At 42.1% G+C, this 15,673-nt stretch overlaps 1 protein-coding gene across 1 annotated transcript in view; it reads right to left on the reverse strand.

Moving 5' to 3' along the window:
• LOC146861459 (ficolin-2-like) overlaps positions 1–15,673 on the reverse strand; it is a 470,803-nt gene that overhangs the window by 380,257 nt on the left and 74,873 nt on the right. The window contains exon 4 of the mRNA XM_085645778.1: positions 11,180–11,218. Coding sequence (XP_085501904.1) covers positions 11,180–11,218 — 39 coding nt within the window. The remainder of the gene's footprint in view (positions 1–11,179; positions 11,219–15,673) is intronic.

Raw genomic sequence — 15,673 nt, forward strand, 5'->3', positions numbered from 1 at the left:
GTGAGAATGAATTCTGACATTCTCAGTAAAACATGTACATCCAACAAGGGCAGAGACTGTCAGTTGATTCCTTTGTGTTCTACTGCAGCTTCCCAGAGTGTTCCAAAGAACAACTAGAGCTCTAACAGTCCTACTTATGATAAACGTATGGCACACCTGAAGCCATCTTGCTTGGATTAAAGTGATAACATTTAATTTAAAAAGGAACAAAATGAGGGGGTTCATTTTTCCATAACAAGTATGATTAGTGCCTCAGAAAGAAAAACTAGGGCACATTTTGACTTCTGAAATCCTCTTTTATTTCATTAAAAAATTCTGACATTCAGACTGAAACATGCACTTTCAATACCAGCAGCAGTTTACCCTGGTGAGCAGTAGCTTTACTACAGTGATCAGGGGGCATATCAACAACAACCGGCAATAATTATCGCTCAGCGCTCTTAGCGTGAGGATAATTATCGCCGGCTAGCGTGAAATTTTATCGCTGAGATAGCGTGCTATTAGCAACGCTTATCTCAATAGCGATAAAAATCTACATGCTAACAGGCTAACGTGAGATTATCGCTGGAAACCCAGCGATAATCACACGTTACCTTGTTGATAGGGACAGGCAAACTTAGCCATGATATCCTCCTTCCATAGGATATCATGGCTAAGTCTGAAAATTAGCAGACGTAAAAAAGCAGCGTTAACCGCGGTTAGCGCTGCTTTTTTTGTCTCTAACAGGGTTAGCGACATTCTTGATAATAGGAGAAATGTCGCTTAGCGACATTTCTCCTATTATTTTACTCTGGAACGCCCCCTTTGCATCTCATTAGAGATGCAAGGGGAAGCGTAGAGTAAAAGGGTGCTAACATGCAAATTTGCGTGTTAGCACCCTGTTGTTGATAGGGTGCTAGTTTTATCTCTGCTTATTTGGCTTTTAAAGCCAAAAAAGCAGAGATAAAGCCCTTGTTGATATGCCCCCTAATGAGCAAAAAGAGTGCTTACATTCTGAATTTATGGCAAATGTGTGACACATCTGAATGCCTTCTTGATGGAATCAAAGTAAAAAACTGAAAGCATTTCCTACTGAGGAGACTGCAGTACATGAGGAAATTAGGAAACTTCATAACAAATAAATCTCCCAAGATGGCCACCGGAGACAAAAGAGCCCAAATGTAGCCCAAAATCACCCAGATGTAGCCCAAATATAGCCCAATGACAGAAGTGTGCAAAACACCTATTATTTTGTGTTTTTGCAGTGTTATATAGTGCAGACTTGTCAGGTATTGGAGTGATTTACATGAGCATTGGTTACATCACACAAGAACAAATTCATTTTGGTTGTAGACATGGGGAGACTAAGTGATTTGACCAGAATCACAGAATGTCGAGCTGAAGCAGAAACTCCAACCTGGTTCCCCAGTTGCAAAGTCTACAGTTCTGGAAGTAACACCACATCCTCTCCCCTAAGTGCAACATTTAATCAAGTGGTCAACTGGATAAAAAAACATAAAGATAACAAATAATTTAAAAGTGCTTTGTCGCTATTTGAAAACTCAGAAAATATGTCCTTATTTTAGTCTTTTAGAGCACTAACCATAATTTTGATGCCAATAAGACCCTCTCATATATGTAATTTCTAAAGGAAATGCTCTAGGTATTACAGTTTTGATTACATCAAGATGACGTCAGGCGTTCCACACTTTTGTAATAAATATAGAATGTTAGCAATCTAGTTGTTCATTAGGATACTGTTGAGAGGCAGAGGCCAGGGGCACGGACTCTGAAAATTGAAGGCAGGTAGGAGGGTGCAAAGGCAACAATTTAACCACACTGAGCAGGCAGGAAGGGCCGAGGCAGCACAACAGACTATGGAGGGCAGTGGAAAGGGGGGCAGGGGCAACAAACCAACAATACAGGACTTGCAAGAGAGGCTGTGGCAATGTAATAGACCATTGTGGGCAGAAGGAAGAGGCAATGGTAGTACAACCATACATGCCAACAGACCCGATTCAGCCAGGAAACGTCCAATATTTTTAAGCTCAAATGGGCTTTATTTGATCTGTCTCCTGTCTACAATCTCCTCTTTTTCAATGTAACTCAAAGGGGAAAATCAATACCCCAGTTTGTTTTCAAAATCTCCCTCTTACCAAGTTCAAAATGTTCGCAAGTATGGTACATTGGATCATGGAAGGAAATGGGGTAGGGACATGGACTTGGATAACAGAGGACAGGAGGGACATGGAGAGGTGCACCAAACTGACCTTGCAGGGCAGGCATCAGGGTTTGCAGCAGCACAATACACAACACAGGGCATGCCGGATGGGAGTGCAGCACAACAATCCATAGAAAGCAAGAGGGAGGAGACAGGACCATCCACATGGACAACAGAGAACAGAGGGGCAAGAGGCAATGGTAGCTAGCTGACCATAATGGACAGACAGGAGAGAAAGCTGCAGCATAACAGACCATAAAGGGCAGGAGGGACGGATCAGGGGCATTACAATGGAACAGACAAGCCAGGAGGGAGGGAGTATGGGTCTGCACATGTAAACAGAGGGCTGGGGGCAAGGGGGCAGGGCAGGAGCAGCAAGATAGCCATGGAGGTCAGGCAGGATGGGCACTAGAAGCAAGACACACCATGAAGAGCAACAGTGAGACTGTGATGGCATACACACAGACCATGGAGGGAAGGTGGGAGGGGGTCAGGGGCAGCTAACTGACCACACAGGGAAGGTGGGAGGGGCCATGGCAGCACAGAAGACCATGCATGGCAAGTGGGAGGGTTAGTGGCAGCACAATGGCTATGATGGGCAAGAAGGAGGGTGCAGGGGCATGCACAAAGGACGATGGAGGATAGAAGGGAGGGTCAGGACCTGTGCACAGACAAGAAAGTTCAGGGGAAGGGGCCTCACAACAGACCGCACGGGGCAGGCAGGAGGAGCAGTTGCAGCACAACAGACCAGGGAGGGCAGACGGGTGTGGCAGTACAATGGACCATGTGGACAGGAGGAAGAGGATAGGGGCATGGCATGTGGACAGGCAGGGTGGAGGTGGCAGGGACAGGTTAGAGTCATCTGACAATGCTAGGCAGGTGGGAGGGGAGTGGCAGCTCAACAGAACACTCAGAGTAGATAGGAGTGGCAGGTCCATGGAACATGGTGGGCAAAAAGGATTGAGCAGGGGCATGCACAAAGACATCGGCGGGCAGGGGGAAGGAGAATAGGGGCAGCAAGCTAAGCACAGAGTTTAAGCAGGAGGTCAATGATGGGACATAGAATTGGGCAATGGAGGGCAGGAGGAGTGGACTGGTACATCATACTAAATTGAGGGCAGTGGCAGCACATCAGACCATGCATGGCAGGAGGGAGGAGGCTAGTCCATGGATTCACACAACAGAGGATAGGGAGGAGGGGGATGGGGCAGCAAGCTAACTGTTCAGAGAAGACGGGTATTAGGAACTTTATTGTTTTAAAACGTGTGTCTGTGCGAACTACTTAAAATATGAACAAGTATGCAGCATAATCTCACTTTTATTCAGGAAGAAGAGGACGTTTGTGACTGTGACTCTGGGCTCACTTGGCAGAAACACCCCCTGACCCTCCCCCCATATCGCAAAATGTAATGCCCGTGAAAAGGGTAGGTGAACACAATGTTATATAGAACATAGTCCTGAGAGCACGATTGAAAATGAAAACTAGATATAGTGTATGGTATAAACTATGCACCAAAAGTGTGATTTAAGATGAACCGGGCGTGAAATATAATATGCAATACATTGTGCGCAATGACAGATTCATTGGAGAGCGCGAGATAGCACAGGCACTAGCGCGTGCTATGCGATATGCGCCTTGGAGTGTAATATGCACAGGGCAGTGTTGTGTAACCTAACTAGTCTCTAAAGTTGTAATATAAAATATGTGCTGGGGAGTGTAACGTTGCATATGCACTGTGGCAAAGATATGGATCCCAGATTGTAATATGTATGGCATAGCACTGTGCGTTATAACATAGGCCTCGAGGTAGGCACGTTAGATGGGGCAATATAACCCGTGCGAAGAAAAGTGTGGCATGACATATTCACGGGGTGGTGTTACAGTGCACATGGGCTAGAGAGTGTCATAGCATATGCACTAGCTAGTGGAATACAACACAGAGGTGTGTGGCACTCAGCAGGCAATGGTGGGTGTAACACAGCATTGGGCTCTGCCAGGAGCGCGCTGTGACTCTCAAGTGATGTTCGTCCCCTTTCCAGAGAGTAAAATAAAAAGTATTACACATCCGGCAGTGGATGTGTGTTTTATTAATCGTGAGGGGGGTTTCTTGCATAGTTTTGTTCGAATTTTTGTCGAATCCCCTTTGAATGGCTTGGTGTGCATGTGTATTAAATGTGCCCGTCAATAGCTACCCATGTTTGTATAAATAAACGACAAGGGTGTCTACCGGGATTAGGCACGGTAGGGCATCAGACATGTCAGAGCTTCACTAGTGGTGTAAATACATTCCACGTGGATTCATTGTATGCATAGTCGCCTTTTAATAAATATCACGCAAATCGTCATGGTGATAGGTACGTACGGTTTGTCCAGCATGTCCTAGGTGTGTCTATAAATATATATTTTTTAAAAATAATAAAAAACAGTGGCCGGCTCTGGGGATTGGGGTCAAAAAAATATAATTAGGAGACAGGCCCTGGGGGATGTGGTCATCAGGGCCAATAAATTAGAATAAGAAGGGGAACCACACAGCCCCCCTTCTTAAAAAATTAAAATAAATAAAAGACTGACATCGTGCCGGAGGCGACGCCCCCTCCTTGTAGCACTCTGCAAACGCGCCCCCTGGCGAGTTGTAAGTTGAGGAATTAATTCCTCTTCAATACTGAGGGTCCCTGAGGGCCAACTAGCCCAACAGGCATCTCCAGTATGCAACAGGGAGCTGCGCTGCAGACAGGTGTTCTGAGGCCAAGCCCCTTTTTGCACCTCTCTGCAACGCAGCTCTGTGGCGCTTACTGGAGGTACCTAGTGGTCTAGTGACCCTAGGGACCCTTAGGATTCAAGGGGACTTAATCTCTCAACTTAGAACAGCCACAGGGCGCGTTTACACAGTGGTGAAGGGAGGGGACGGGGCCTGAGGTGACGTGTGCAAACACGCACTATGGCACGTTTTAAATTGGGGATATAATTTCCCTTCAATACTGAGGGCCCCTGGGGGCTAACTAGCCCACCAAGTGCTTCCAAGTAAGCACAACTGAGCTGTATTGCAGAGAGGTGATCCAGGCCGTGCCACTTTTTACACCTCTCTGCAACGCAGCTCTGTGGCACTTACTGGAGGTACCTAGTGGGCTAGTTGGACCCTAGGGACCCTCAGGATTCAAATGAACTTAATCTCCCAACTAGAAACGGACACAGGGCGTGTTTACACAGTGGTGAAGGGAGGGGACGGGGCCTGAGTTAACGTGTGCAAAAACCCCCTGTGGCCTGTTTTAAGAGGTAGTTTTAATCCCCCTGCCCTATTATATACTAGGGGCTTACAGAGGAGGTCATGCTAATCACAGGGGGACCCCAACGCATAATGTTCCCTAGTGTATGTAGGTGTTTTCACTGTATTCTAAGTGTCTTTTAACATAGCACTGGCTCTAGGACTGGTTAGTCAGACTCAGTTACCACCAGTATCCGTCTGAAAAAGTTAAGGGTACAGAATGATTTTGCAACAAGGCTTCTTTCTGCTCTTCTTTTTGTTCTTTCTGCACGTTATACTTCTTCCTGCACTTTTCTTCGTCTTTGAGGACTTCTGTTGCTTCTTTCTGCACTTCTTTTTTTCTTTCTGTGCATCTTTTCTTCTTTCTTCACATGTCCTATCTCTGTAGGCATAGTTAGAAATTAGCATTTAAAAAACCTTTGAAATTCACAGAAAAAAACATAGGTTTCAGGCACGTTATAGTTAGGAATTAGCATTTAAAAAACCTCAGAAATTCACTGAAAAAACCATAGGTTTCAGGGGTGTTATAGTTAGCTGGACTTTTCACTTGTACAAAACCATTGAAATTCCCCCGTTATAGTTAGTTCAGCTAACTATAACTCGCGCGCCCGCAATGCACTGCTGATGACGTCACATATTACATCACTCATGACATGGTCAGTGATATCACCCATGACATCATTGATGACATCTCAAATGACATCACTGATGACATCACTGATGACATCATCCTTGTGATAGAGTGTCAGACCTCCTCTCACCCTAATATAACCATTGATACACACATTCAAAAATAGAGACTACAATTTTCAAAACAATGGACATACCAATACCAGTTACAACAACCTCTTCAGTAATTCTAAGATCCACATACACATCCACTCATTCACCAACAGTCCTATACAGTCACTCATACATGTACTCACTCATCATATGTACTCATACACCTATACATCCTGTTACACAATGCCACTCATCCATAGAGTTACTCACACACATAGTCACTCATGCTAATAAAGAATCAACCATACATTTACTTGCATATCGAGTTATACACACACCACCACACTTACTTCTACGGAAACTTACACATACTTAGTCTTTTAAACAATCACTTATAGAAACACATACTTATTCATACAGGAACTCTTTCAATCTCTCACTCTCACATAAACTCACTTATATACACCAATAGTCACATATACTAGTTTAAAACATATGTAGTTACTCATAAAGACACTATTGAGACACTCATTCACTCACTAACACACCCATACACACACTCATCCACCCTTACAGTCCTGCACACATGCTGTCTTCAACACATACAAACAGTGAGTCACTCATTCATGCACCTATGCACTACGTAATACCCCCCACCGAACCATGCAGACACTCAGACTGATACTCAAAAAACCAACTAATAACCTATATAGACACCCATGTAGCTACTCACCAACCCATGCAGCCACTTATACACAAAGTGAGAGACTGATACAGATATTTACATATTTAAACATTACTCACTAAGCCATGTATTCACTATGATACATTTAATCAGTCAGTTACACAATCAATTTTTCAAAAACAAATCATCCATTTAGACACTTATATACCCATGTATTCTTCCATCGACCTTGAGATATACATATATAAAACATATTTAATTTTCAGAAAAACACACATTCACTGGATGATGTCATCAGTGATGTCATCAGTGATGTCATTTGAGATGTCATCAGTGATGTCATGAGTGATGTCACTGACCATGTCATGCGTGATGTAATATGTGACGTCATCAGCAGTGCATTGCGGGCGCGCGAGTTATAGTTAGCTGAACTAACTATAACGGGGGAATTTCAATGGTTTTGTACAAGTGAAAAGTCCAGCTAACTATAACACCCCTGAAACCTATGGTTTTTTACATTGAATTTCTGAGGTTTTTTAAATGCTAATTCCTAACTATAACGTGCCTGAAACCTATGGTTTTTTCTGTGAATATATATATATATATATATTTATATATATCAGAAACAAATATATATGGGTTTGTGTGTTTATATAAGTGTATTGTTAAATATATTAGTGAGTCAAATTATATTAAATGTACATAATAAAATATTCTATATGTATTACTTAAAAATCTATTCATATTAAAAGTATATAATTTTGTACATTTATGAATGATATATTGTCAACGATATTTTGTTCACACTATCTTGATACTCACCATTATAAGATATAAGATATAGGAACATGATATTGTGGTAAACAATATTTTTGACACTATATTATTGTCAACAATATTTTTTACCACGATATTGTGTCAGTGAGCCCTCAGGCTTTATACATCAGCTATAGCGCAACTGTGGTTCTGTTCACCAGTGGGTCCCTGCAGAGAAACTGGGGCGTTGCAGCCAGGGCTAGCCATAGAGGTGTTGCTACTGTTGGCGAAAATGGCAAGTACCCCCTCACACTTTCCTATCTCAGCATGTGAATACACAAGTCTACACACATACACTGCACATGAGTTAATCCAATGCACTTTTCAACAATTGTAAACTTTGAACTCATAGAGAAAGCATGTTAAAACAAATGATGTTACCTTAGTGAGTTTTTGAGGTAATGGTTATTTTACGAGATTAGAGTGAGATCCAATACATAAAACCAATGACTGAAATACAGACAGTAGCACATTGTATTTTCTCAATGACAGCAAGCAGATCACTGCAACTGAGGTGAAAAGATGCCTCTTAATAGCAGCCTTTAACATGCGCATCACATTACATCACCTTTAGAAAAAGACGACCTCGAAATAAAGTAATTCTCAGAACCCATGAGAGCACGTCTACTCAGTGCCTGGTTCTGGCAGGTTCTCCCGGTGCGGAAGCCCTTAAAACAACAGCCTCAGCACAGGGAGAGCACTAGATGTTTGAGTACTTTCCAATAGCACCATCACACAGAGGACCAGACAATAGTGGAAAATGTTTTGCCCTTTAATGTTAAAGTTAGAAACAACAAATAACCTGTAACTTACGGGAAAGTAGTGTACTTGGGAGTCATTAGGAGGCTGGTTGAGGGGGGGCATCCTCAGTGGCGGCTCCTCCGCTAAGATTTATCCCAAAGGATAGCAGTGCAGAAGCCCGCTAACTGGAGCATGGAGTAGGTGCATGAGGGTGGGGTTAATGGGGTGTTACTTAACATAACGGAAGCATCCCTCCTTTGATGAACCGTATGTCACTGTTTTAGAGGGTAGAGGCCACCAGCTGGTTAGCTGATTTTACCAGACTGAAGTCTCTGAGTTTGTTGGCGTACAGGATCTGCTTAAAACTGTATTTAAGTGTTAGATGTGGGAAGACACAAGAAGTACCATAGTACACGCTCCACACACACACCCAGCCCTCCGAGCACAAGTCTGCGGCCTGCCACCTGAGAAGAGCCTGGCAAATTGGACCGGCTAAATCTCGTGTACCAGATCAAAGAAATTGACTCAAATGGTCATAAGGTTGACCTCCTCTTCAAGCTACTGGGATAAAACCAGCTCAGAGAGGCAGTTCCAGCAACATCCCAGTTGATCATTTGCAATTGGACCAGAACTGGACTCCGCCTGCCACCCTGTAATTCTCTAAGTGCCTTTCCTGAGGTCCTGTGGGGCTTGTACTCCTGTGGTGGATTAGGACTTAACAGACTAAAGTCAGAAAGCGAAATCTTTGATCAGGACAAACCTTGTTAGTGTAACTGCCCCATGCTCCATCGCGGTCAGCGTCAAAGTGCAGCTTGGTCCTACTCTACCCCAACCAATAACTAGCATTGGCACTTTGGGCTTCTTAGGGCTATTTCTACTTAAAACTTTAAAACAATTCAGATCTCAGGTTCCCCTTATTGAATTTTTGTTATTTTTCTAATTAAATGTTACTTTTTTCTCATTTGTTTTGGGATTTTTTATTGTTTTGCATTTCAACTTAATTACTGTTTTAGTACTCTCTTTACACATTGCCTTTATGTTAATCCTATCTGCTCTGTTCCATAGTTGTCAGGGGGTTGAGCTTCGGCTTATTTAGTGTCTTTAGTGGTTGACACTGACATGATTACGATTATTACGTGAGGTGGGTACTTAACCCCAAAACTAATAACCCCATTTCTTACAATTTGCAACCAGTCTTTTTCCTACCTTATTTCGGAAACAAACCTATGTAGTAATAGGTTGATCTTCAAAAAGTAATTGGATTGGGTGAGTGGAACTTGTGGAATTTGAATTCCGCAGAGTTTCATAACAACTCTGAGAGATTCCGCAGATTGCGCTATGGGCAGAATTAGACATTTTGCAATTCCCGTGCTGAGATTTAGCGTATTCTTTGCTAAAAGATCCGCATGAAAGCTACCATGTGGAGGGCGCAGCTACTCCAGTTGATTTTGTTTCTGCTGGAGTAGATTTTCCACTTGAGTGGCAGCCTTCTGTCCACAATTTCACGAAAGCGCGCATTTGAAAAATCTCATTGGATGTCCTCCTAGTGACTGGAAATCATGATCGGGAACGGCAAATCTTGCTCGCCAACTTAACCTTCAGGAGCCACGTGTGAGGAAAGATTGGCAGAATTTGGCCAGAACGCTGCATTATAGGAGCAATGCAGAGTCGCCAAAATTCCGCCAATTCTGCTGGTGGTACTGAATATTTCACAAACCCCTACATATTTATAGTCATTTGGTTGGTCAAAAATTGCAGCTGACTTTCGATTGCCAAAGTCACAGGAATGGTGGCCTGAAAGGGTCAGCAGACCACTATCCCTGGGATTGCTTTAAAAAAAGAAACCCCTTAAAGGAAATAGGGCAATTTTTTCTAAGTTTTCTTTTTTTAAATGCTTTAGTGAGAGTAGGCAGTGGTCCCATGGAGTGTCTTTCATTAGGATTTTACCAGTATGTATAACAGAGCATTTAAACAGCCCATGCAAAATCTCTCTAAGAGTTCTTAGTAGGTTATACCATTCCATAGCCTCTCTCTGTGATGCTTATTGAGGCCACCTTGGAATGGTATTGTGTAAATTGTCTGATTGCTTTACTGTTCCAAGAAGGCCGGCAATTTGCTCTAACCATGTCCGTCATTTTAGAACATTAAAACAATGATATCCTATGCAATATACCATTCTAAGATGGCCAACCGCTGCTGTGTTAAATTCTTTTGTTATTTTTTTATTGTATGTATATGCTTGCCACATTGAGGTGACAGACTTTTTCCTTTGTATTCTTTTACTTTATCTTTCAAGAGCTTGTTGTCTTTGTGTGGGTTTTGTTGTAGATGGGTAGGTGAATGAATGCAGGAATGAGTCAAGGGGTGTATATATAGATGTATGAATGGGTGCAAACATGATTAATAGAGCCCATGTATGATGCTTTATTGAAAGTTTAAATCCAACAGTGACTGAAGGGGTACTTACAGTTATAAGACACACTTACCAGTGCCAATCTCATCTTGTGAGCTAATTTTGAATTAAGAAACACTCTTCTCCTTATCATTCACAATAGTTCCAACCAAAGCTACTGAAAATCTGGCTATTCACTCATAATCATCTTGTCTTTTTTGGTAGCCCACTCTTGTTCCTAGCCCCAAGACTTGCTAACGGGTATTTGCACACTTTGCCCATTACTATTTTACATATATATGTATATCCACATATTCGTAACATACCTATTGTTGAAGGAAAAATAAATAAATGCTTACCCATCTGACACACGATGGATGCCACATCAGGGGTGTCACCTGAGGAGGTAATAAAAAATAGTTTAATTCTGAATAAAAGAACAAAAGGTATCTTTGGGAACAGCAACCCTTTGAGTGTATGTTTGCTATGGCCCTCAAGCAATGAAAAACCAAAGAATGGAGACTGTTTGAGTCATGTGTGTGTGTTTCCCACTTTGCATGTGTTTGTGTCGGTTGTACTACTGAAAATAGAGCCCAAGGAAGTATAGGTTTTCCATTCCTAACTCCCCATCCACATACCTTGAAGATACATATATATATATATATATATATATATATATATATATATATATATATATATATATATATATATATATATATATATATATATATATATATATACATATATATATATATATTACCTACTGGCGGTCGCCAGTAGGTAGTTATAGTTAGGACCACGTTTCCATAGGAAATCTGCAACATTCTATTTTGAATAACTTTGGCGCCGGTCGACGAATCCTCGCGAATTTTTCAAAATAGGTGGGGCGCTACGCTACGCTCCTACCCTGAAAGTCTCGGGGGGATTCGTCAAGCGGGGGCTGAGATAAAAGGGGGGTCCCAAAACGCGTTTTTCCCATGCATTTTTCCATAGGACCTTTAGACAGGGCTACAGCCCGAACGGCTGAACAGAATTACTTGAAATTTGGCAGAGAGGTAGTCCTCAGGTCAAGGAAGTGCCTTTTGTAGGTTTGGTGTAAATCTGTTCAGTAGATTCTGAGAAAATAGCCTTTAAATCAATATATATATCTGAGCCAGCTTACGGTGCGCTTACGGTACGCTTACCGTACGCGTACGGTGGCGTGCGCGAGCGCGATTCTGATTGGCTCTTAGATCTTAGTAAACATTCGAATCGGACGAAACCAGGAAGCGGTGGCCGCCATTTTCTCTCTCGCACTGAGAGTGATGATGAAAATACAAAGCCCAAAAACATGTAAAGGGGCTGTTTAGACAGCTCCCACACACATAGCCATGTTGAGGGAGTCCCCAAAGATCCCCCAAGGCCAAAAACGGAATTTTTTTTTTTTAGCTAATTTCGCCGATTACGCTTACCGTCCGCGTACGGTAAAAAATTATATAAAAAAAAAAATTATACACACTCTCCCCACCCCGTGTGCAATTGGTGGCTGAAGGCCACCAATTGTGCATGGCTTATAACAGATGAGTTAAACTATAATATTTAAAAAAAAAAAAAAAAAAAAAAAAAATTATCCACACTCTGTCCACCTCGTGTGCAAATGGTGCCCGAAGGGCACAATTTGTGCATGGCTTATAAAAATTACGAAAAATTAAAATATTACCTTTCAAAACGAAGTGCATCATATGTCCTCTATGTGCGCACGGTGCGCGAAGCGCATCGTGCGTACATGGCCCATCTAGCGTAACGTGGGCACGCGGTGCGCGTAGCGCACCGCGTGCCCACCGTGCGTGCACGGTACTAACTGCGTAAAGTGGGCGCGCGGTGCGCGAAGCGCACCGCGTGCTTACTGTGCGCGCACGGTGCGCGAAGCGCACCGTGCGCGCACGGAACGAACTGCGTTAAGTGGGCGCGCACGCCACGAATGGCGTAAAGTAACTTAGCATTTAAAAAACCATACAAATTCACTGAAAAAACCATAGGTTTCACACACGTTATAGTTAGGAATTAGCATTTAAAAAACCTTGCAAATTCACTGAAAAAACCATAGGTTTCACACGTTATAGTTAGCGGAAATTTTACTGATAAAAAACCAATAAAATTCCCCCGTTATAGTTAGTGCAGGCAACTATAACTCACGCGACCGCAATCTTCTGCTGATGACATATGTGTCTTTATGAAAAAAAAATATTTGTAATATATGTATAGCTAAAAATGTATGGAAGAAGATATGGGCAAATAAGTGTCTAAATACAGTATTAGCATCAGCAGAGGATTGCGGTCGCGTGAGTTATAGTTGCCTGCACTAACTATAACGGGGGAATTTCATTGTTTTTTTATCAGTAAAATTTCCGCTAACTATAACATGTGTGAAACCTATGGTTTTTTCAGTGAATATATATATATATATATATATATATATATATATATATATATATATTCACTGAAAAAACCATAGGTTTCACACACGTTATAGTTAGGAATTATCATTTACAAAACCTTGCAAATTCACTTAAAAAACCATAGGTTTCACACATGTTATAGTTAGCTGTACATTTCACTCGTAAAAAACCAATGAAATTCCACGTTATAGTTAGATCAGGTAACTATAACTTGCGCGCCCACAATAAACTGCTGATGACGTCACATATTACATCACTCATGACATGGTCAGTGACATCACTCATGACATCAATGATGACATCTGAAATTACACATTGTGGATTGCGGTCGCGCAAGTTATAGTTACCTGATCTAACTATAACGTGGAATTTCATTGGTTTTTTATGAGTGAAATGTACAGCTAACTATAACATGTGTGAAACCTATGGTTTTTTAAGTGAATTTGCAAGGTTTTGTAAATGATAATTCCTAACTATAACGTGTGTGAAACCTATGGGTTTTTCAGTGAATTTGTATGTTTTTTTAAATGCTAAGTTATGTATTTTTTTATTTTTTATTTTCTGGTTTTTCACTGTGCGCACACCCGGCGCGCGCGGTGCGCTTCGCGCACCGTGCGCGCGCTGTGGGCGCTCGGTGCGCTTCACGCACCGAGCGCCCCCGTTGCGCAGTCCATGCCGTGCGCACCTCGCCTTTTTTTACACAGTAACATTTGGTTTTTTCTCCCTTGTGGGTCCTTTAATTTATTTAATAAATGTGATTGTTACTTCTTTATTTTTTTTATTTATTTTTTTATGCCGTGCGCGTACGGTAAGCTTACCGTACGCGCACTCCGCGATTTGTTTTTAAAATTATTAAATGTATTTTCCGTACTTTTGGGTCCTTCTTGGACCCCCTGACAAACACTAGGGGGTCTGCAACTCCCTTCGTTGCCCCCTTTTCACGTTCCCCACCTTTGTTTCTCAGTGCGAGAGACAGAAAATGGCGGCCGACACTTCCTGATTTCGACCGATTCGAATGTTTACAGTCATGTAACCACCAATCAGAATTGAGCTCGCGCACGGCACCGTACGCGTACGGTAAGCTTACGGTAAGCACACGGAGCGCGCTTACAGATATATATATTGATTTAAATGCTATTTTCTCAGTACCTACTGAACAGATTTACACCAGACCTACAAAAGGCACATCCTTGACCTGAGGACTACCTCTCTGCCAAATTTCAAGTAATTCTGTTCAGCCGTTCGGGCTGTAGCTCGGACTAAAGGTCCTATGGGAAAATGCATGGGGAAAACACGTTTTGGGACCCCCTTTTTTCTCAGCCCCCGCTTGACAAATCCCCCCGAGACTTTCAGGGTAGGAGCGGAGCGTAGCGCCCCATTAGTTTTGAAAATTTCGCGAGGATTCGTCGACCGGCGCCAAAGTTATTCCAAATAGAATGTTGCGGATTTCCTATGGAAACACGGTCCTAACTATAACTATCTACTGGCGCCCGCCAGTAGATAATATATATATATATATATATATATATATATATATATATATATATATATATATATATATCTAGGAAAGCCATTAGCTAGTTATGGTTTTGATCAAGTTTCCATTGGAAAATAGTTTTTTGTTGTGCCAATAACTTTGGCACTGCTATAAGAATCTTCACAAACTTTAAAAAAAATATCCTATTTTTAGTTCTGCTGTTGCATTGAAAGTTTTGGGGTGATCCATCTAGTGGGGACCAAGAACAAGGGGGGTTCCAATCGCGTTTTTCCCATGTTATATCTATGGGGATTGTTCATTTTTTCAACATGACTATTGATCGAACCGCTGAACAGAATTTCCCCAAATTTGTCAGAAAGCTAGATGTTGGTCGAGAAAACATGCTTTTTGTGATGTGGTGTAAATCCGTTGATTAGATTCAGAGTTTTTTAAGTTAAAAAAATATAGATATCTGGGACGCGAGTCCTTGCAGTGGACTCACAGCTCTTACTGAAATTTGATTGGCTGTGAGCACTTTAACCAGGAAGTATTGGCAACCATGTTGGAACTGGGCTTGAAGCTGAGTCTCACAAAAAAATAAAAAATAAAGAAAAGGGGGCATGGTAGGAATACCCTGACCCTCTCATATATGGTGGGGGGTCAACAGAGGGATCCCGCTATGCATTAAAAAGAGATTTTTGTAAGCAATTTTGCAGCAAATTTTCGGGTGGATCCACGGATTCACAGAAAATGTTTAAAATAAAATACTGTGTGCTCCTGTGCTTCTTTTAAAGGAAGCCCCTGGGTGGGCCAAATCCGAGGGGCACATGAAAAATAAAAGAGGGGGCATTGGGACGCCCTCCTAGGGTTGAATCACACACCGGGGACCACTACCTGCCCCCGGTTGTTGATTTAAATTATACGAGGGTGCCATGTGG

The sequence above is a fragment of the Triturus cristatus genome, chromosome 3_1 (assembly GCF_964204655.1).
Source record: "Triturus cristatus chromosome 3_1, aTriCri1.1, whole genome shotgun sequence".
NCBI classification, from domain to species: Eukaryota; Metazoa; Chordata; class Amphibia; order Caudata; family Salamandridae; genus Triturus; species Triturus cristatus.